The sequence below is a fragment of the Felis catus genome, chromosome B4 (genome assembly GCF_018350175.1).
Source record: "Felis catus isolate Fca126 chromosome B4, F.catus_Fca126_mat1.0, whole genome shotgun sequence".
Lineage (NCBI taxonomy): Eukaryota > Metazoa > Chordata > Mammalia > Carnivora > Felidae > Felis > Felis catus.
Genome location: NC_058374.1, coordinates 26,242,582 through 26,266,865, shown reverse-complemented (window position 1 = coordinate 26,266,865; position 24,284 = coordinate 26,242,582). Strand labels below are relative to the sequence as shown.

Sequence of the window (24,284 nt, the reverse complement as noted above, 5' to 3'; positions counted from 1 at the left end):
CTTCTCTTCTCTTCTCTTCTCTTCTCTTCTCTTCTCTTTCTCTTCTCTTCTCTTCTCTTCTCTTTTCTTTTCTTTTTTCCACAGCAGAGCCCTGGTTTATGAGCACACTATTGACAGTAAGCCTCAGAGATATCCCCCCATTCTCCTGTCTCTCTCTGCTTCCTGCCTCCTTCCTTTCCTATCTGCCTCATGCTGTCTTCCTCTTTGCTTTCCTCCCTCATTCTTCTCATATATGTGCCAGATATTCAGTGCCGTCACAGAGCTGACAACTTACCAGGGATAACAGATGTTAAGAAATAATTGCAATAGACCTACCCTATGACCCAGCAAGAGCACTGCTAGGAATTTAAACAAGGGATACAGGAGTACTGATACATAGGGGCATTTGTACCCCAATGGTTATAGCAGCACTCTCAACAATAGCCAAATTATGGAAAGAGCCTAAATGTCCATCAACTGATGAATGGATAAAGAAATTGTGGTTTATATACACAATGGAGTACTACGTGGCAATGAGAAAGAATGAAATATGGCCCTTTGTAGCAATGTGGATGGAACTGGAGAGTGTGATGCTAAGTGAAATAAGCCATACAGAGAAAGACAGATACCATATGTGTTCACTCTTATGTGGATCCTGAGAAACTTAACAGAAACCCATGGGGGAGGGGAAGGAAAAAAAAAGGTTAGAGTGGGAGAGAGCCAAAGCATAAGAGACTCTTAAAAACTGAGAACAAACTGAGGGCTGATGGGGGGAGGGAGGGGAGGGTGAGTGATGGGTATTGAGGAGGGCACCTGTTGGGATGAGCACTGGGTGTTGTATGGAAACCAATTTGACAATAAATTTCATATATTTAAAAAAAATATTTTGAAAAAGAAATAATTGCATAAATGATTATTTAAGTACAGTTACGATAAAGGCTAAAAAGAGGAATAGACAATGACGTGAGAGTATATTAAAGGGAGACCTGTTCTCATCTGACATGGTCAGAAAAGAATTGCACGTATTGTTTTTGCTTGCCTTAATGAAATTAGAATGGATGTCTTTTTACCTTTTTTAAAAAAAATTTTTTTAATGTTTTTATTTATTTTTGAGACAGAGACAGGGCATGAGCAGGGGAGGGGCAGAGAGAGAGGGAGACACAGAATCGGAAGCAGGCTCCAGGCTCTGAACTGTCAGCACAGAGCCCGATGTGGGGCTCGAACTCACGGACCGTGAGATCATGACCTGAGCCGAAGTCGGACGCTTAACCGACTGAGCCACCCAGGCGCCCCTCTCTTTACCTTTTAATTAAGCTATTACATTTGGTATTTTACTCACTGACCAGAATTTAATAGCACTGGATGTTCTTCATTATTTTTTTCTGATGAGCCTTGCAGCTAATATATATACAATTGAATCATGTATTTATAACTGCGTTGCTGACAGTTCGGGTATTTTGACCCTAAAAACATGGATGCCGATACTTAAATGTAATAGCCTGAACCTTGCACATCATCTGTTCTCACCGTATAATATTGTCTGTAGAAGGCACTGTGCATGTTCTGTGTTTCTATGAAGTTGCTCAACATGGATGGTAATATGTTCATTGGCATTTGAAAAGTGCACAGGAGGTAAATGTGGGTTTGGTGTTTCATGTTTTTTAACTTGACAAACTTGAGTGCTTTCTCATATTACAGGAATTTCTACAAAAATAGTTTCCTCAGTTTGGTTTAAGAGTAGAAACCCCAAGCTTGTAAATTTTCAGAATCATTCCATTTTCTACCTTTTTTGCCTGTCTTCTCCTTGGCTCTACAAGTGTTCTGATAAGTCTTTCCTCTGTTATCAGGCTCAGTCTCAGGGAGCAATTACATTTAAGATTATACCCAGCATCAAAGAGGAGACGCCGTCTAAGGAAGGCAAGGTAATCATTACTTAAGAAGCTTTTTGGTTTGTTTTGCGGGGCGGGGGGCGGGCACTAACGTTTTTCCTTCTAATACATATCCTCTTTGTCACAGCAAGTGGATTTTAATAATCTCTTTTTAAAAAAAAAAGTATTCTTAAATCAAAGGAGAATGTTGGCCCCTCCACATTTATTTTTTTGTATTTACTCCTTTTAAATGAAACTTTCTTCCAGATGTTTATCAAAGCCCTCTTTGACTATGACCCTAATGAGGATAAAGCGATTCCATGTAAGGAAGCTGGGCTTTCTTTCAAAAAGGGAGATATCCTTCAGATTATGAGCCAAGATGATGCAACATGGTGGCAAGCGACACATGAAGGTGACGCCAATCCCAGGGCAGGCTTGATTCCCTCAAGGCATTTCCAGGAAAGGTGAGCAACTGGTGCACCATTACTGGGCTTTTGCTTCAAGTGACCTTTTGTTCTCTGCAAAATATCACTCGAGGATAGTTGTGATAAAATAAGCACTGAAACCTTGCTTCAGAATCCTTTATTCCCCCCCCCCCCCAGGTTTGGGTTTCTGTTTTGTCTAACTAAGTATGAATAATGACCAAAAATAACACGACGGTACCGGGGTCATATTCGGTTTTTGTTATGAAGCAAATGGAAAAATAGCACATTAATATCCGAAGCTGTACTGATGTGAAAGATGGAAAAAGAAGAAGAGTGATTTGGGAGTGGGGAGGATTTCTAAAACTTGGGAAGTTAGAGGACTCATTTTTTAAATTTGAATAGATTGCATTGTGTCCATTTTTCCCCTGGCTTCCCGCTTTTTTTTTTTTTTTCCTTGGGACTTTTAATATTTTGGTGTTATATTAATCTTGGATCTGTACTGAAAATTGATAGGCATTGACCTTCTTTTTCCCCCAGGAGATTGGCTCTGAGACGACCAGAAATATTAGTTCAGCCCTTGAAAGTTTCCAACAGGAAATCATGTAAGTTTGTTAATAAAAATGCAGAGTAACCAAATCTTGCTGTTTATTTTTGACTATTAAAGCAGGTGTTTGTGGTAGAACGAGAGCTCGTATTGCCCTGTGATAGCTTTGGGGTCATCGTTTCATGGCAGCCAAACAAATAAGAAATTCATAGTAGAATATTGAAGTGAATCTTTGGAAGAGAGGGGTGTTTGCAGGGTTTATAATAAACCCATGGCTCACACTTTAAGAAAATAACTACTACTCTCCTTGGCTCCTGAATGTAGGTGTTTTACAAATGTAACCTAAAGTGCAACTCTTTGATTTCTCCCAAGCTGGAAGGTTTGGGGAGGACACTTCTTGGTCAAATTAGGGGGAGAAAACCCACCACTCTCTTGGGCACAAAGGCTGTTGTGCCCAAGAACCATTGTTCTTCTTTCTTCCTTGCTTATCCAGAAATCACAGGAACTCTGACCTTTAACCTGCCTGTTTGGAGTTGTTACGAGACTAGGTTAAAACAAAATAAGAAAAAGGATAAGGTTGGATTACTGAAAAAGATAGTGTGGATTTAGATGCCTTTCCCTCCCCCACCAGCTCACCGCCCCCTCCCCCCCCCCCCCCCCCCCCCCCCCGCCGCTTCATCCTGCCCTTCTCTCAGTTTCTCTTTACTCCCCACGCCTCACCCCTGTCAAATCCCCGTCCCATAAATTCCCTACTTCATCTCCTCTAAACGTTTCCTGGTTCTAGGCATTTTCAGAGTAAAAAAAGCCTTTTGTTTTCAACACAGAGATTGTACATTAAAAGGCAGAATGCACAAATAAATGGTCCTGGAATTTTACACCAACATCTGGTTTTAGTATTGTTGCATTTTTCACATCTCCTGTTATTTCTGTCAGTTTGTAGACGCGTATAGCCCAGGAATTACATTATAAGAGAGCCAAACTACAGTCGAGTATAAATCTCACAGAGCAAGCAAATACTTCAAGTGGAGCACGGATTCAAAAGCCTGCTTGTTCTTGCTCCGTTAAGTCTGGGCAGAAGGAAAACACACTTGTCATAGAATGCCACATGGATTGTGACATCAGAAAGCCTACAGCTTAACCAGAATGTTGCATCGTTTTTAAGTGTGATGAATTTTCGCTGGCAGGGGCTGTGGGGTATCCACCTGACTTGCTCTTTGAAGGATTTCTAAACTGGGGCCTGCCCCCTTCGAAGATATTTGGTGCATATGGGATAAAGTGTGTGTAGCTGGAAAAGGAAATCGATGTAATTCTACCTGAATCTGAATCCATACCCCCAATTTGTTTGAGTCTTAGGCAGCTCAGAAATGTCTAGTTTGATATAATTATGAATTCTCATTTAGTGAAAGTCTTTATAAATATGTTTCTTTAAAGAACTACACAGAGTAGGTATGTATTGTCTTTGTAATAGCTCTCCTCAAACTGGTTTTAGTATAAATGCGTGTGAATATGAGAGGGGTTGTGTGTGTGTGTGTTTATGTAGAGGTGTTAATTTAATGAATGGTTTTTGTCCGTTAATATGCATAGTTTTTTATATGACAATACCTTAATATTTGAATCTGAGAAATACTTATTCCAAAATTACCTAAATGCTTTTATCTGAATGTGTTAGGGTTTTTTGTTTTGTTTTGTTTTGAGGGTTTTTTTTTTTCTTTCTTTTTCTGCCTCTTAAAAATACCATTTAGGAATGTTCACTGATTCTCCATTCACTTCCATCTTTTCTCTTGTTTTAAAATTAGACTTGATTCATGGAGAGACACATTGGTTGTTCTCATCTACAGATGTTCTCTGGTTTTAAATAAAAACAAATCTGGTCAATATTATCCAGATCACTAGCGAATAGAAAATATGGCCTTATTCAAAGAAACAGTATAGTTCTATGGAGATTAAATAGGAATCGAGGACTTTTATTATCAATTAAAATTCCATTTGAAGGGCACCTGGGTGGCTCAGTCAGTGAAGCATCTGACTTCGGCTCTGGTCATGATCTCACGGTTCATGAGTTCGAGCCCCACGTCAGGCTCTGTGCTGATGGCTCAGAGCCTGGAGCCTGCTTCGAAATTCATGTCTCCCTCCCTCTCTCTGCCCCTGTGCTGCTCACATTCTCTCTCTCTCTCTCTCTCTCAAAAATAAATAAACATTTTAAAAAATTAAATAAAATTCCATTCGAAGTTTTTTTTTAGTGCTGTCTCCTAAATCTCTGAACTCAAAAGTTATGCCAAAATTATTATACTGGTTCTTAACATTTTTAAAGTCATTTAAAAGCACTTTGTTTTGTAATCTGTGTATTTGTTAGTGATTGTTTATATAACTACACTTGTAAAGGCCATTTGACCCAACACTTTCTGGACTTCAACATTCGGTACTTGGATTTTTAGGATAAGACATCTATCATGCTCTTTGCTAAATTACAGAATAATGCTATGAAAAAAAATAAAGTTGATATAAAATCTTTTATTTACATGACTTTGGGGTTTTTTTTAAGTTTATTTTTTGAGAGAGAGTGAGAGAGCGAGCGAGTGGAAGGGTCGGGGAGAGAGGGAGAGAGAGAATCCGAAGCAGGCTCTGCACCGTCATCATGGAGCCCGATGAGGGGCTCGAACTCACTTACTGTGAGATCATGACCTGAACCAAAGGGGGATGCTTAACCAACTGAGCCACCCAGGTGCCCCTTATTTATATGACTTTGAATAATTCACAGACTAGGTGTTAAGAAAAGTTTCTAACTTAATGTAAATGTTTTTAAAAGAATTCTGTCATGTTGGTGTTTATACACTTACTAAAAAATAGTCACGATAATTTTCTGTACTAAATTTTACAAGTACACTTAAAACCTAGGAGATAGTGTTAAACATTGAATTTTAGGATGATGACTCAGGTAATATATATCAAATTGGCCAGTTAACTTTTTTCACAAAATAATTGCTTGTATTACTATGGGTTTAGTCTTTATTTGACTCACAGTGTATCATCATAACTAAAGTTTGCATGGAGGAAAAACTCTGAAACTATAGGGCTTCAGTCAATGTCAAGATAGAAACAGAGGATCCAGGACTATTATCTTTGCATTTATGTTTTTGCTACAGCTCTAGACCCTGGCTCCATGGTAGATAAAATCAAGAGCCAGAATACTGACTTCTTCAGACTTTAAAGCTGGCATTCTCGTGCAAAACTCTGTGGTAGTCATCTTTGGTGCTTGGTTATTTCCTACCCCGCACCTCTTTTTTAAAATTTATTTTTCTAATCTTTATTTATTTTTGAGACAGAGACAGAGACAGACAGAATGCAAGCAGGGCAGGAACACAGAGATGGAGGCACAGAATCTGCAGCAGGCTCCAGGCTCTGAGCTGTCAGCACAGAGCCCGATGCGGGGCTCAAATTCTCAAGCTGCGAGATCATGACCTGAGCCAAAGTCGGATGCTTAACCGACTGAGCCACTCAGGTGCCTCCGGTTATTTCCTCTCCTTAAGAATCATGGCATATCGAATACAGACTGAAAACATAGGCCTCTCAAAGAAAATAATTTGTCCCTTGAAATTAAACATTCCTGAAAAATACAAACTCTTAAAACTAGAGCGTAATTAAATCTTAGAAGCTTGAGAGAGGGACTTATCTCCTTTACTCACCTCCTATTTTTTTCGAAGAATAGTTTACCCAACAAAGACATTTGTCATGGAAGTCTGTGTTCCCTCCTTTCATCTGATGATAGGTTCTTACACAGTGGATTTACATTAGTCACGGAGAAGAGCAGACCTAGAAGTATGATAGGCTTTCTGTGACACAGCCAACTCAAAGATTATTACATGAAAGATACAGGTTAAGTGTTTTGGAAATGAGTTCAGAGTATATCTTATTGTCAAGTAACATACAGGAGTAGTTTTCGTGATTGACGCTTGGCAGCTTGCAATTCTTGTGTCGCTATAATTTAAAGTGCTCTATATGGTTTTCTGCCAAAACCTTATTTTTTATAGTTCAGCTGCATGTATATAAAGCAGTATGATATCAGCTAACATTTAAAAAGAAACAGGATTCTCCTTAATCAAAATATTGTCTGTTCCCTTTTGTTGAAGTTAAACTTTATAAGTTAAGAATTGTCTTCCTAACAGTTACAAACATTAATAACTTTGACCTCAACAGCATATGACTTCTTTCTTTCTTTTTAAAATATTTATTTTGAGAGAGAGAGAGAGAGACAGAGCATGACTGGGAAGAGGGGCAGAGAGAGAGAGAGAGAATATGAGAATCCCAAGCAGGCTTTACACTGTCAGCACAGAGCCCAGTGTGGGACTCAATCTCATGAATCGTGAGACCATAACCTGAACTGAAATCAAGAGTTGGATGCTTAACTGATACAACCACCACAGTGTCCCATAACATATTTAAATCTGGTTTACATGGTATTCAGAAGGCTCTTCTTATTCAAGTAGTATATTTTACAGGAGAATACTCCAGTATGATCTTCATTTACAGTAATTAATTTCCTTTTCTAGTTATCAAAACATAAATACCTGAAAATTTCTCATACTGGTGATTGAATAATATGAATTTAAAATTTTTCTTTTATAAAACAGTTCTTTAGAATGCTTTAATTTTTTTTAATGTTTGTTTATTTTTGAGAGAGAGAGGGAGACAGAGCACGAGTTGGGGAGGGGCAGAGAGGGAGGGAGACACAGAATCCAAAGCAGGCTCTAGGCTCTGAGCTGTCAGCACAGAGCCCGATGCGGGGCTCGAACTCAGGAGCCATGAGGATCATCACCTGAGCCGAGGTCGGATGCTTAGCCGACTGAGCCACCAGGTGCCCCTATAGTACTCTTAAAACCCAGAAGGTATGATTTTTTTGACCTTTTAAAGATTAGAATGTAAAAACACAAAATGCCATATTTAGAATTTGTTTTAGCCAGTTGTGGCTGCTGTCATGTGGATACATTTGTTTAATTGGATAAATACTTAATATTGAATTCAAACAGGATATAACTGAGTTCATTCAAAGACAAGCATTTTGGGGATTGAAGATCACAATCAACAGCACAATTTAAATGTTTTAGTTTTGTTTTTTATTTTTATTTTTGAGAGAGAGGGAGAGAGAATCCCAAGCAAGCTTCACACTCAGTGTAGAACCCGACACGGGACTTGATCCCATGACCCTGGGATCATGACCTGAGCCGAAATCAAGAGTCAGATGCTCAACCGACTGAGCCACCCAGCCACCCCTGCCAACAGCATGATTTAAACACTGAGTAAGCAAATGAATTCTCTCTCCATGGTACCAGTATCTTGGAAGGCCAAAAATTTGAGAATAATATACATAACCGTACTCTACAGGTTGTTATAATACAACTTTTCAAGTTGAGTAAGCTCCTTCCTCTTGGCATCTTAAACAATGCTTATTTATTATGTTCCTATGTAAACTTAATTCAGAAATTAATAAGTAGATTTGCTTATGTTCTTACGTTAAATTTGTATGCCTGAAACTTTGGCAAATATTTTCTCAATACCGGTGGGGTTTTAAAAAATAATGAATGTGGCTTTTTTTCCCCTAATGTTTACTACTTTTTTTGGGGAGATGCCAGAGGTCAGAGTTTGTGTGGACAGAGGTGGAGATGAACTAAGCTATAAATTGCATGTCTGACTGCTCATGCCATGAGATGGTTGAGCTGACGGCCTAGTTATTGTTGCTCACTTTTCATCTCAGTAGACTGTGTTCTACTTCCATAAATGAAGATGTTGCTTCTAAAATACTATCAGGGTGTGTGCGTTTAGCCTTTCCATATGAAGGGTTCTAACACCACGCTGTTTCTTGCCTTTTGTCGTGGGGACCCAATACCATGCAGGTAAGAAAGAGTTGCTTAACAATTAGAGGTGTGGTCACTGGTCGTGGATTATTACAGACTTTTAGGGAAGATTGCATAGGGGCAGAGCGGGGCATAAGAAAGCAACTTCTAGGGTGGAGATTTAACTTTGCCCCCGTAAATGCTATCATACCTATTTAGACACAGTTTCTCCTCTTGTCAAGAGTATCTGACATTGCTCTACATAGAGTAGCATCCAGCAGCGTGGAAAAGTTCCCTCTGCCCTGTTATGTTGAGCTCGTCAAATGCTCTTCACGAGAGCCTTTCCACTCTGTTCTCTGAAGACTGCCAAAATTACTCTTTGTGACCCTGTTGGCCTCTCCTCGGTGATTTTTGTAATTCTCCCATCCAGCTCTTCAGTGTTGATGTGGAGAGTGGACTCCTGGTAATGCTGGGAAGAGTCTCCTGTACCTCTCTGGTCAGGAGACACGCACTTGGGTGGTTCAAGCTTTGGGGGAGGAGGGGGCGAGAGGCTGGTGTGCTGGGAGATGGTGGGAGTAGACTGGAAAATTAAAAGAAACTTACTTCATTTGACCTCTCCCCTGACTTGTATTTCCTAGCCTGAAGTTAGAGTAATTTAAAAAGTGATTTTGGTGTGATTGGTATAGTATGATAGTTAAAAACACAGACTCTGGAGCCAGATCGTGTGGGTCCACATCCAAGAGTGTTTTGCTTCCCTGTACCTCTGATTCCCATCTGTAACCTGGAGATAATAGCACTGGCTTCAGAGTTGTTGGAGAATTCAGTAAGTTTATGCATTTAAAGCGCACAGAACAGTGCCTTACCATAGTTGAGAATCCTGCAGTAATCCCAAGTGTCTTCTGGGATCAGCCTTTTGTATATTTTCCTCTTTGTTTGAACTTGCTAAGTGTTAAGGAAAAGCGTTCTTTGCTTTTCCTGTTGGATGTCTATTAAGCATGATGCTTGCTTGGATATATATGCACGTGTGTACCATGCAGAAAATGTCATTCTCTTCCTACGTAAGAGTGTGGAGGAAATACTCTTCTGAGAATGTACAACCTTGTATTAGAATATGAAACATACCATACTCTATGTGATATGGCGATGTTTGTTTTTTTGCACGTGTGTGTGTGATCCATGGCTTTTGTCATCTGATTTACACGACACTGTTTCTGTAATCGGGGTGCAACCCTCAGTCCTGTTGTTCCTATCAGAAAACATACTTTCTGTTTAACAGTCCACTTAATGGTGGCATGTCTGAGTTTGCAGATTGACCCATCTGAAGCACAGCTTGTGTTATTTCCACTAAGCCTAGGTTGCTTGGCTTGTCCTAATCCACATTGCAAAGTTTATTATTTGTTTCCTGATAACTTGCCTTAGATGTACATGGCATTTCACAGCTACTAAGAAGTGAGTGTAGATAAACTCACAACTTGGGGTGACTTATCATATGAGCCTGAATAACACGATATGCTTGTCATTTTTACTAATGCTGTTCAGATAGAACCAATGTAGTTGGAGGACCCATAGGTATTTGAAAGATAAAAATAAAATGGTGCACACTCTCTCCTAAGTGTTTCCTTTGGCCCACTCTGCTATTTAGAGAGAGAAGTGAGCAGAGAACTGTCCTGTTCATTCTACAAGGTCTCATAGCAAAATATGCTCTCCCTTGACTCATGGTTACATTTTGCTGCTATTAAATTGCCAGATTTTGTTTCCCACCTTTAACCGAAGGTGAGTCTCCTAAGTCAAACGCAACTCTTAAATTTCTGTCCTATCAGTAACAACTATTTTTTAGACTGTTTTTTTAAAAATACTTTTCATCATGAGGAGGGCACCTTTTGGGATGAGCACTGGGTGTTGTATGGAAACCAATTTGACAATAAATTTCATATATTGAAAAAAAAATAAACACAGTAGGATGCATGATCAAAAAAATACTTTTCATCAAATAATATAGACAAAAAGAAGTAAAGGGTTCTGCCTGACTCACTTCATATTTGTAATAAGTTGATAATTGCCAGAATATTGTTAAATTTATAGGGTACCTAGACATTTTAAGGGCGTTTTAAGGGTTGTCTAAGTATGCATCCTATGTATTGAATAGATAGATTAGTTTACAGACAGAGCTGTGCTATGAAGATAATCCCCTGTTGAAGGTGTTATTTTGAAAAAAAAAAAAAAGTTTTTTCCTCATTATTTTTCCCATTTGGGCACTTAATAAGCTGAATGAAGGCTTGTGCTTTTACTGCTTTTGGTATACACCTTCTTTTTAGACCAAGACTCCAGTGCAGTCTAAAATGTAGGTTTTCATGAATTCTATTTATTTGTTGACTAACAACTTTGAAATATTTAAAATACATTTTTTTTTCCCTTTGGCTTTTCTAAGATGTGGAAACAGTTGAGTGTGGTAGGTGGATTTTTTTTTTTCCCTTAGATGCATCTTCTTCCTACTTTGTGTTTTCTGCACATTTAATCATTTGCTTTCTCATTTTCTTTGTGCTTCTCAGAGGAAATTAAAGGTACATGTATAAAAGTTTCCCTGGCGTAGTCTACTAATTTTGTTTAGTACACATCTGGGCGGATTAAATTGAACATAGCAAGTAGTTTATAAAAGATTTTGTACATCCAGACGTCCCTCTTGACATTACAGTAGCTGAAAATCACGATTGGACTTTGTTTTAGAAAGAACTGCACTATTTTTGTTTCATATAGCAGAAATATAGAAAGTAATCTGCAATAGTACGTTGTTTTATCCTCTGCCAATAGTCTCAATGCTGTTCAAATATATCGACATCCTCACTTTAACATAAGGATGTCAGGGGCATCTTCTCAACTATTTGACGTCTGCACAAGCTGTGTTCTCAGTTCCAGAAGTACATTGATGCGAAGATTAGGGTTCTAAAGCAATAAGTGCCCCGCTACTTGAATTAAAATTTGAAGAGACGCGTAACCCAGTTTTCATTTAACTCCAAGAAATAATGACTAGCACGTTGTTTGTTTCAAACTGCTTTCCTCTGTTCATTTTTCAAAGTCAAAATCAAAATAGAAATATTCTGCCTTTAGTTCTTCCCGACACAGAATGTCTTCCCATCAAAAGAAAAGACTGTGTCTTCGTTGTAACCTTTCTCTCTAATCCAGAGAGCCGAAATAAGTTCTGTATTTTACATATTATCCAAGAGCCTGATTTACAAAAATAAGTTCACTTTGGGGATCCAGTGTGGTGATTTCCTTACCTGTGAAAAGTAGAAACATCGTAGGCAGACCTTTTATAATTTCCTTGGAACTGCATCAGGTAACCCCTGCGGAAGGTTAAAAAACAAATCGCATGATGTTTTGAAACATGACTCGAAACTTAAATATAAAACAAGATGTTTTATGTTTAAGAGTGGCATTGTGAGGGCTGGTTGACGCTGTGCTTTTACAGAATCGTTTTGAGTGATTTATTTTTTGCATCTGTGGCTGGGCTTCTCTAACTGTTCTGCTTTATTTCTCGGCTTTTGTTCTGTATGCTTTTACCCTCCATCCAGAAGATGCTGAATATGCTGGTAGCCACAGTGGAACCTATATAGGTGAGCAATCGGTCATGGAAGAGGATTTCTTTCTTTCTGTTGCTTTCTTCAAAACCACGATGTTGTTTTATCTTAAATGAGCATATCCGCCCCAGCATGCTCTGATGTTCCGGTGGGGGTGGGGGGGGTCGGGAGGGGTAGCATGAACCTTTATGTGAAACAGGCTCAGTGGGTTGGACATAAAGGAATTCATAGTGTGCTTTCGTGGTGCTGTCCAAGAAGCTCTCCAGATGCTGTATTTTTGTAAATCATCGTATGTTTTTGGATAGAAGACGAAAACTGTGGTGAAGTCATTTTATGTAGTTAACAGCGGCTGGACTTTTCTAAATTATCTGGTTAGCTGTTAATTAATCGAGGCTTTGAAATAACTTCTTCCAAAGTAACTTTTTGGTTTTTGTCTTCTAATGATTTATTCTTCGCATAACACCCCTCTACTAACATTGATTGAACAGCCCCAACTATAAGCCTATGATTAAGGCGCTAATCTGTATCGGAAGGGAAAATTTTCCAGTGTGGCCACGCCAAGGGATGTTATAAGCAAAAGCCAAGGTCTCTGGGGGCGCCTGGGTGGCGCAGTCGGTTAAGCGTCCGACTTCAGCCAGGTCACGATCTCGCGGTCCGTGAGTTCGAGCCTCGTGTCGGGCTCTGGGCTGATGGCTCAGAGCCTGGAGCCTGTTTCCGATTCTGTGTCTCCCTCTCTCTCTGCCCCTCCCCCGTTCATGCTCTGTCTCTCTCTGTCCCAAAAAATAAATAAAAAACGTTGAAAAAACGTTGCACTCGTGACAGGTGACTGTGTGGAAACACAGCTTTCGAGACGACTGCTTCACCCTCCTTGATTTTAGACAATGTCTCTTGGTTATTGGAGAAATTTGCCAGATACTATGTTTAGCATTTAATATATATTATCTCAAATGCTGTGAGACTGGTGGTATTTTTTCCACTTTACTGAAGGGAAACTGAAGTTCAGAAAGTTTACGGGAAACACCTAAGGACCTACAGACAGTGAATGGTACATCCTGTTCCACATATATATCTGTGCACGTAGAATGCCTGTACTTGATCTTTGACGGCATGCTGCCCTTTAGTTTTTCATTGTACAAAACAAACCAGAAACTCCATGCCGAAATCTAGAGTATTCCCGTTTTTAGGCTAGAAAAACTAGAAGTAGATGATCAGACAGGAGTTGAAGTTTCATTCTTTCTTTACTCATTTCAGAACAGTACAGTGTGCCAAATATTCTGTATATTGGTTAATCCCTTCTCCTTACACCCTTAGAAGCTTTAATGGCTTCAGGCAGCAAGTATTTATTGCCCTGATTCTGTGGTCAGCTGAGTGGTTCTTCTGGTCTGTGTCAGCTTGCTGAATCTTTGCAGTCTGGTAGTTTGGCTGGGCTCTGGTTGGTCTGAGGGGTAGGGGGCTCACTGGGTCCACTGGTTTCTGTGTCCTATAGTTGTTCATCCTCCAGGACACTAGCCCGTAAAGCATCTCAGGGTTCCAGACGGCGACGGAGAAAAAAATCGCCAGTGTGTATGTGAAGCCTCTGCTCACATCACATGTGCTAATGTTCGTTGGCCAAAAGGGAGATGTGAAGAGATGGGCAGACATTACTACAAGCTTCTACCTCTCTCAAAAATAGAGGTACCTACTTTCCCTGAGTTGAAGGGCATTAACCTCAGTTAGATGGTAGTGTGTATCCATCCAGTGAGTGACTGTGGTATAAAGCAGTATCTGATGAGAGTCACATAAAATGCTGTAATTCAAGGATTGAGGGGATGATCATCCCAGCAGTGAAGGACTCGGTCCCATAAGAGATGACGTTAGAGTTGGGCACCAAGCGTAAGGTGGAATTAGAGTTAGCAGCAGGGGATGAAGGTGGAAGGAGTAACATGGGGAGAGGTGACTGTTGCAAAGCACCAGGCCTATTTAGATTTGGGTGACACAATGTGTGTGCGCTTTCTCTGCTGTGCTCTGGAACCCTGAGGCCACAGTAAGGGCTGGCTTCCTGAACAGTGAAAAACTACAGGAAAATGAGGTCTGGGTAAAATGCCATCCGATCTAGCAAGAGCTCCATTGTTATCTAGAATCACTGATAACTCTGAGAAGCTAAATTGCAAGGTGTCAAGGAATAAGAATGGATAGTGAAAGAAAGATAGCAGTTGAGTTTAAGGTCATTTTTGTAGTTGAAAGCAGAAGTATTTTAGTGGGAGAGGGAAATAGGGTCCATTCGTAGACAGAGATGATGGAGCTGATGGTAAAGACTTGAAAGTCTTGAAATCAGAAGGACTTTGGTTGAACAGAGCCCCAGAGCAGACTAGATTGGGTGGAACTGAGCCTCCAGGAGTGCTTTAGATTAAAAGAACTTGGCATTAGCAGGTGAGATAAAACATGCAGATACTCCACGCCCCTGAGTAGTTTTTAGGAAAAGGCAGAGGGCTTTCTGTTTCCAGGAGACCATGCTACATCACCCAATTACAGACGAGAAGAGGGCACCATCTCGGTAAAATGGGAATATCATGCATCATACAATGATTCATATCCAGCTGGTAGTGCACAGTCTTTAGGCTATGTTTGGACAAAATATATATTTTTGTTAGGTCCACAAATTTGAGAAATTCCACGTAAAAATTTCTGACTCCTTTGACGAAGCGGAAGACGTGACTACACTAGGCCTTCATCTTCTGATGACCGGCTGGAGCCGAGTTACAACTGACTCTGTAAATGGAGCATAAGGTCTCTGGTTGAGCACAGTGCCCACCACTTACAGTCTTGCCATGCTGAGGCGGGACGTCCGCAGACGTTCTCCTAACAGCTGTGCTGGTGTTTGTGTTATACCAGTGATGCATTCCTTGGGATCTGTGTTCTCCAGTGTGGCGGAAATAAATATAGCCAGATTGTGTTTAAGAAAAATGGGACACCCTGTTTCTCTGAGGACTGAGTGTGTGGTGCAAAACGCATTCATGTCGATGGAAGACAACTTAAGATTTTTCGGCCTGTCTAGCTTCTGAAGGCTTTTGAATTCGCAAGCCCTGATGACAGATTATAGCTATCCATTCCACTCAGCTCCTGCTCTTAGAGAAAATTGTCCTTTCCGGTGGCAAAGGGAAAAAACATGGCCAGTGTGTTTTAATATATGCACATCATGGTGGTGTTTCCTTCTGGCCTAAATGCTTAGTCTGACGTGTGTAGCAAGAGACTGCCACAGGTTCACGTGTCTTGAAGTTCATTTAGGGAGGACTAAGTTAAGGGGGTCTAGCAAGGTGCCTGAGAAGAGAAGCATACGATAAAAAGACCCTTGTTTTTAAAACAAATATGAGAGAATAGGATTCATGAACGAATTGTGTTTCTGATAAGTGTCTTCTTTTAAAGAAACACTTCAAATAAGGACCACAGATTTGAAACGTTTTCTTTTGCAGGATAAACAAGTTTGATCATAGCCTCTGGTTATTATATATATAATTTAAATTATATTATTTTTTTTATTTTTAGACTACAATTATATACATTATGTACATTATAAATAATATAATGGAACAAGTTGACTGTTATGTGGGATTCTGTTTTACCCTAAAAAGCCAGATCCTCAAGATTTTTATTTTTTTGTTATTTTTTTCTTTATTTTTTAATTTTTTTTTTAATTCCAGCTAGTTACCATACAGTGTGATATTAGTTTCAGGCAACCAGTGTAGTGATTCAACACTTCCATACATCGCCCCAGTGCTCATCACGACAAGTGCATACCTCAATCCCCATCACCTATTGCTCCCACCTCCCCCGCCCCCCCCCCCCACCTCTCTGATGGTGACCATCAGTTCTCTATAGTTAAGAGTGGACTTTTAAAGGAGGTCTCACGAAAGTAACATGCTAACCTAAATGACTGTCTTATGGTAAAAGTATTATCTGGTAAAAACCTTAAAATATACTGTGAGTGTTAATGCTGTGACTTTTTATTAGTTTTTCTTTTTTTTCTCAAATAATTCTATCAATATCTTTGTCTTTTGTTAGATGAGCGCCTCGTGTGCCGTGAATATTAAGCCCTCTCTCTGTTGTGCACATTTTCTTCTGATCTTTTGGTTGGCTTTTACCGTTTTCTATTCCAAGATTTACAGCATCTAGACAAGATCTACATAGCCAAATCTGTGAATTGTCTCCTGTCTTCTGAGTTTTCTTTTGTATTCCCCACATCAAAATTTTTGAAAATAATTTTAAATTTTGTATTTTTATTAGAGTAACATATGCATTAGGTTAAGCCCATGAAATTGCTTCATAGTCCTGTTTTGTAGGTCAGAAGGCAATAGAATGCCATATGGCTCTATTTAATAAATTGTTTGAGAAGTCAAATAGTATTTGCAAGTCTTGCAAACCCAAAACAAGTGCATCTTTCCCTTTTCCTTTCTAGTCCTACCTTTCCCCTCAAGGCACAACCACTTTAACCCTGGTTAGCAGTTTCTTCTGGTATTTACAAAATATAACTATTATAGTAGTATTTCTGGATTTCCCCCCCTAATATTTATCGAATGCCTATTATGTTCTAGACTCTTCCAGGCACTGGAGTTTCAACAAAGATCAAAACAAATACCCTTTCATAGAGCTTCCATATTGGGGGTAGGTTGGGGACTGACAACTAAATCAATTATATAATACCTTAAATGGTAATTAGTGCTATAAAGAAACAAAACAGGAATGGGATGATGGAGGAACTGGGGAAATGGGGCTTCAAATTCCTTTTTTTTTTTTAAGTTTATTTATTTTGAGAGCGAGAGTGAGCAGGGGTGGGACAGAGAGAGCGAGAGCGAGAGAGAGAGAGAGAGAGAGAGAGAGAGAGAATCTTAAGCAGGCTCTGCACTGTCAGCACAGAGCCTGACATGGGGCTCAATCTCACAAACCATGAGATCATGACCTAAGCAGAAATCAAGAGTTGGACACTTAATTGACTGAGCCATCCAGGCACCCTGGGCTTCAACTCTCTATTAAGTGGTTAAGGAAGGCCTCTGTGTAATGGTTATGTTTGAGCAAAAAACTGAAAAGCAGCCTTGTGGGGAATGAGAATTCCAAGGAGTGAAACAAGTATGTGCAAAGGCCCTGAGACAGGACCCTGATGCATCCAAGGGTAAGTAAGGAGACCAATGAACACGGATGGATAGGACTTGAGGTTGGCAGTGTAACAGAATGGTAGTGGAGAGGAAGGGGACAGAGGAGCTCTTCATTGTGTGTAAGATTTGAAATCCTTGAAGAATTCTGACCAATGACATGACCTGACACATTTTTAAGGATCACTCTGGCTGGTCTGTTGAGAAGGGACTGCAAGGGAGCAAGGGCAGAGACAGGGAGGTATGTGGGAACCCAGGCAAGAAATGATTGTGGCTGGAAACAAAATATTGTCAGTGGAGGTAATCATAAGATATGGGATTTGGAATACATTTTGCAGATAAGACAGGATTTTGAGACAAGTTGGAGAATCAAGGATGAGTGCACCATTTTTGGACTTAGTAACTGCAAGGGCGGAGTCACCAGTTCCTGAGATGGGAGAGACTGTGGAGTAGAGGTTTGGGGTGGGGGGAAATCAAGGGTCCTCTGTGGGATATGCTGAGTTTATGATACTCAAATAGAATTGTTCAATAGGCAACTGGATAGGCAGTTTTGAGTTCCAGCTGTTGATTCAGAAGTTGTCAAAGTTAGGTAAGATTTAAAGCCATGAAGCTGGATGAGATCACCAGGGAGCAGATGTAGGCTTGGACAAGAGAAGAACCAAAAATGAAATAGAAGGATATCCAGGGATGTGATTTTTCTAGGAGCCAATAAAAGTGAAGTTGTAGGAAGGGAAGGAGTGCTCAAATAAGGGGAGGGAAGAGAATAAACCTTTGATATAGTGATGTGGGAGGTACCCGCAACCTTGATGAACAGTTGGTAGATGGTTGAGTTGAAAAGCATTTGACAAAATTCAACACCCTCTCATGATAAAAACTTAAGAATAGAAAGGAATTTCCTCAACTTGTTCAAGGGCATCTACTAACACCCAACAGCTAACAGCATGCTTAATGGTGAAAGACTGAGAACTTTCTCCCTAAGACCAGAAACTAACAAGGATGTGCATTCTGGTCTCTCTATTTACCATAGTACTGGAGGTGGAAGCCAGAGCAGTTAGGCGAGGGAAAAAAATAAAAGTCCTCCAGATTGGCAAGGAAGTAGTGAAACCATCTCTATTTGAAGGATACTTTATGGTGTATGTAGAAGATCCTTTTTCTGCATCAATTGATATGATCATGTGGCTTTTTTCCTCATTCTAGTAATGTGACGTATAACACTGATTGATTTTTATATGTTGACCCCAACCTTACATTGCTAATATAAGACCCACTTGCTCATGGGATATAATCCTTCATATATGTTGCTGCATTTGGGTTGCTAGTATTTTGAGGAATAGGGATATTGGTCTATAGACTTTCTTTTTCTAGTGACTTCTTTGACTTTGGTATCAGGATAATACTGGCCTCATGTAATGGAGTGGGAAGTGTTCCCTACACTTTTTTAAAGTGTTCGTAAATTTGTTTCATTGTGTCACTTATTCTCTAAACATGTGCTAGAATTCATCTGTGAAGCCATCTGGTCCTGGGCTTTTCGTTTTGCAAAGTTTTTTGATTACTATTTAAGTCTCTTTGCTCCTTAAAGGTTTATTCAGATTTTCTATTTCTTTTTTCAGTTTGAGTAATAAATCACTAGTAATTTCTCTATTTCATCTAGAGTATCCAATTTGTTGGCATACAGCTATTGATAGTATTCCCTTAAAATCTTTTTATTTCCTCTTGGTAACCATGTCCCCTCTTTCATTCCTAAATTTAATAATTTGTGTCTTCTCTTTTTTTACTGATGTATGTATGTTAACGGTTTGTCAATTTTATTGTTTGATTTTCATTGGTTTTCTCTATTCTAAATGATATTAAAATGTAATTTATTTCTTCACTAAGAAATGCTAGTTTATTCTAAAATTTTAACATTTCCCTTCTAATCCTCTATATTATTCAGGCAACTGTGTACACACACACACACACACACACACACACACACACACACACAGAGAGAGAGAGAGAGAGAGAGAGAGAGAGAGAGAGAGAGAGAGAGAGAGAGTGTGTGTGTGTGTGTGTGTGTGTGTGTGTGTGTGTGTGTGTGTGTGTGTGTGAGAGAGAGAGAGAGAGAGAGAGTCTAAGGAATTGGCTCACATGATTGTGGAGGCTTGGTAAGTCAAAATCTGTAGGTTAGGCCAGCAGGCTGGAGACCCAGAAATGAGTTGTAGTTTGAGTCCAAAGGCCATCTGCTGGCAGAATTCCTTCTTTTTTAGGGGAGATTTTTTTTTCAACTGATTAGTTGAGGCCCACCCACATTATAGAAGGTAATGTGTTTCGTTTGAAGTTCACTGATCCAAAGGTTAATCTCATCCAAAAAAACACCTTCACAGAAACATCGGAATAATGCTGGCACAAATATCTATATGGGCAGTATTGCTCAGCCAAGTTGACACATAAAATTAACCATAACATTCTCCTCCTCTATGTCTATGGTAATTATCACATTGAGGAAAAATTTACCCTTTGGAGATTTATTTCCCATCAGTGTTTTTCTTACTAACAGAAGTAGTGTGAACAGTACAAGTCAACTAGATGGTTTTGGGACATTTTGGTCACTGTGTCGTACAGATGACCATAGTATCCTGGTGTACGTCAAATCCCAACAGACACCACAACTTTCACATATACATTGAGTGCCACTAGTTTTAAAGAATATCCACGTACACAGGATGGGTCTATATCCATCCTCGGGGCATAGCACATTTATCCAGTTCTAGGAAAGCTCTGGAAAATAGGGGAGTGTCCAGAAATTTAGACTTCTCAGGAGGACTTTTCCAAGGACAATTAAGACAAATTTCTGAGACTCTGGCTTATTTTAGAACCTCACCCTTGCACCTCATCCTCCTTCACACTCTATCTCCTGAGTCTACAGAAGGAGAGGAAAAACAGAAGTGATTTACCCTGTAGACACAATACCCTCGGGCCAAAAATGGGGCTACTCAGGGCCTGCTTGTAGATTCATGACAGCTGTTGATCTAAATCAGGCCAGTAGCTCAGTGAATACATCTGATTATATTCACTTTCTTTGAAGTGCATAAAATCAAGCACGTTATAGCATATATATAAGTAGCCCTTAACCTCAAGACCATTACATTTTTGACATTCTGTGTCAAAAAATGATCTAATTTGACTCTTTCAAAAGAAATAACATTATAATACTCCAAGAATTGAATGTCTGTTTGTATAAGAATTATATTGTAAAACCATACTTAATCAGCTGTCAGTGATACAAATGTACACTGTGTGGGATGATTCTTACTGATGTGTAACATGCTGCATTTCTTAGAGGTCTGCTTATCAATAAAAGAGACTTAGCTGTTATTATTGGAAGGAAGGAAAAAGCTCACTGAGCAGGCAGTGTAAGTTGTGTTAATTGCATAAAATTTTATGGCAGTAACATGAAGATAAGTTGATAGTATGCTGTAAATATGAAGTGTAAAACCTGGACCTTTTAAAGTTGAATCCCTGTAAGTCAAGGGCTGCCTGTATATGAAGATTGTCAAACCATTTATATTTATATAAATATATGAATAATTAGGAGTAATTAATTTCCTCTCACAAGCTCTTGAAAATTTCGTTTAGCTTTGGTGGATGGTGTGGAAGTTTGTGTGTGTGTGTGTGTGTGTGTGTGTGTGTGTGTGTGTGTGTGCGCGCGCACGTGTGTGTGTGTGCGTGTTGGCTTCTATATAGCCATTGTTTCTCAATAGTACAACAGTCAGCTTTGAAGATTCTCTCCTTTTTCCTAATGTAGTACAGAATACTTTATATGAAGAATATTTTTTTACATTGGTAAGAATTACAGAATGTTTTTACTCTGGTTAATTCATTATAGAAATCGTGTTATAATCCATGCATCCTTATCATGCGTCTGTCTTCAAACATAATTTCTTGCAAATGGTTTCCTGAAAAATCATCAGTTTCTCCACTTCTGGCCTTACTGGAGTACTTCATGCATTCTTTTAAAACAAAATCAGTTTGGGGACTTCTGTAAGTTAAGACTGTTCTTTCTATTTAAAATAACTGAAGCACTTACCATAAAGTTCAATATAAACAAAACTGTACATTTGCTGTTCTTTTAAATGTTATTATTTACCTATCTCTACTTCTGTGTGTGTGTTTTTTTTCCTAATCCTATTTCTTATTTCTATGTGTAAGCACCATTGATTCTCAACCAGTTACACTGCCTATTTTATAAACCTAGTAAAAATTCCCATTTGCTCCATTATTAAGACATTTTATTAAAGAATGTTTTGTAGGTAAGTACAGTTATGTCTAAATATACTGCCTTAATATTCTTCCAAAAAGTAAAATTTATACAAAGAGAACATTTAGAAGCATTCTTTTAAAAATGGTACAGGTTCTTTCTTGAACAAGAACTCTGCATAATCTCAACATGTCTGGAATACTACTTGGAAATACTTTCTCTGACAGAAAGAAACCATTCCTGCTTGGAGAATTTTAGGTTGCATAGACTCAACTTAAAAAAATATATTAAAATTTAAAATCAATTTTCTCCTCTTTTTAGGACTATATTTTTATATTTAATTTTATGTGTGCATACTGTATTTTCTCATAATTTTGAAAGCATGTAAAATAAGTAAAAACTCATTTCTTTATTAGCTGGCTGGCAGAAAATTAAATTCTCATATGGTTTCTCTTTTTTTGTGGTAATACTATGCTATGCTTTAAAAAGAAGTTGTCAGTGGTATCAGGAAAACTTTTTAAGACCGAAGTAGTTTTTTTTTTTTTCTTGGAAATTGCAAACTGGTATCTTATATTAGCTTCCATGATTTCACTAGGTACTTTGAGTTTCTATTTTTTATTTTTAGCTTGAGATGAGCTGAATTATTCAAGGGTGTTGATGGCATTTGAACATTACTTTAAGTTTTATTGAGAGCAACTTTAAACGTGTAACATTCCAGAGGTGAATTTTGTATTTGCTCAAAGGTCTTGTTCCACTTTCTATACAAAATTAGCATACGTAAAGTTGGTTAATACAATCCATGGTCATGTTCATGTGTCTTTGATGATTTTTTCTTTTTCGGGCATTGTTTTAGAAGATGACTAGAAGAAGCTGCCTACCCCAGCTTTTTCACATCTCACTTTTATAGTTTTATATTGGCGTTTCTTTTCAATTTAAACCTCCTCTCAAGATTTTTATCTGTTTATTTGTCTGTTCTTAATTATCCTTAAGTGTCTTTGGGACAATTTGATGATTGGGATACTATGGAAGTATCATTTCAGTTAATATTTTTGTCTCAGGATCATGTCCACATAGTTTTTACATGTCAGTTATGATTTCTATCATTATAGCAACACTGGCATTATATTAAAAATGTTTATTTTAATGGAAATTTTCAATGTTTTGTTAGCAGGAGCCTAACATTGTGTAATAGTTTCCAGCTGCATAGTTTTTATTAATGTCTATGTGAGGTTTTTTAATCTTCTAAAAAAGTTCATTTGCATTAAAATATTTTCTTCCTTGTAACTAAGGTACGTATTGAACTATTAAATATTAGCTTTGTCAAATTAATCCAGTGTTTTAAGATACAAAAAATGATTTTCATACAATGTGTTGTAGTTCTCCCAAGTTAAAAAAAACAACAACAACACATTTTCATGTATTTAAGGAGAGAAAAAGAATTGAAGTGTTTATTTTTATCTCCTTTTAAGAAACTAAGCAGTTTTCTTGACTCTGTTGATATCAAGTAAGTGTATTCCTTTAAAAATTAGGAACTTTAGAGTGGAACCTTCCATAAATCTCTGACTTTTGAGATTCCTCTGGTCAATATTCCTATTTGATGATTCCAACAATTGCACCGAGGTTCTTCTTTTCCCATTCTACAAACATCTGTAAAATTGAAACAAAGCGAAAGCTCATTTATTATTAAAAACATCGGGAGTACATCAATATTTGATGTTATGAGACCAAATTGGTTATATAAAAGAAGTGTAACCAAAGATTGAAACTGTCCTATTTGAAAATTATACGTGGTAACATTATAGTATTTATTTTCTTTGAACAGAAAGGCAGATCTCACTTGTTCACATGTGTGATTTCTGGGGCTGCTACAATTGGTGGTGAGTCACCTTGACTCTGTTGGAGGGCCTTTTGTGTTCATAGACGTTCATAAAATGCCATCTAAACGGTCTTAAAATTTTATGAAAAATAATTATTAAAAGGAAATATTTGCATTGTAAATTCACACCAAAGTTACTTATTTATGGGAACAAAGAATGCAAGAACAATTTATGATTTTTAAAAAAGATTTCACATCAGTTGTATTAGTTTGTTTATAAGTTTTCAAAATTCTGCTTTTCTCTCTCTTGACCTTTGGTTCTGTCTTCTTGACCTTTGATCTTTAGTTCTCATCCTATATTATTTTTAAGAAATCATTTTCCATTATTTTTACTTCTATTGCTTTTTTAATATTTTAATTTACTGGCTGTTTCTAACTATTGTAAATATAAAAATGTCTATTACCACAATCATTTCAAAATACAGAAGACTAGACCCTATGTCTGAGACATAGTCAAAACGGATTTTGTATTTTAGGTTCGTACGGCACACAATACATCTGTCAGTGGATTTCATTTGTTTGGTTGTTCATATATTATGAACTCTGTGTTTTGTGGGCTTTTTTTTTTGTTCAAATTTTAAAATTGTGTGACATTATAGAAAATTTGAAAAACAGAATAAAAATTGCCCACAGCCCTCTCACCCTAACACAACCATTGTCTGTTGTTATGCATTTTCTTCCACGTTTTTTTTTATCCATACCCACTTTTATATTAGTAAAAAAGTAAAGCTCTCGTAGTATGACTGTTGTATTCTGCTCAGTTTTTTCCACTTATTATTATATCAAATGTATTTTATGGTGCTCTAAATTTTTAGAATTGTAATTTTAA

The 24,284-nt window shown here is 38.2% G+C and overlaps 1 protein-coding gene across 3 annotated transcripts in view; it reads left to right on the top strand.

Moving 5' to 3' along the window:
• The window catches only part of MPP7 (MAGUK p55 scaffold protein 7), a 291,409-nt gene that overhangs the window by 201,731 nt on the left and 65,394 nt on the right, over nucleotides 1-24,284 (top strand). For 2 of the 3 annotated variants that reach the window (XM_019834129.2, XM_006933337.4), the window contains exons 9-11: nucleotides 1,827-1,901; nucleotides 2,115-2,311; nucleotides 2,810-2,874. In XM_019834129.2, coding sequence (XP_019689688.2) covers nucleotides 1,827-1,901; nucleotides 2,115-2,311; nucleotides 2,810-2,874 — 337 coding nt within the window. Of the gene's footprint in view, nucleotides 1-1,826; nucleotides 1,902-2,114; nucleotides 2,312-2,809; nucleotides 2,875-11,072; nucleotides 11,094-11,193; nucleotides 11,206-12,213; nucleotides 12,256-24,284 lie in introns of all 3 variants that reach the window. The other variant, XM_019834123.2, reaches the window with a different exon arrangement.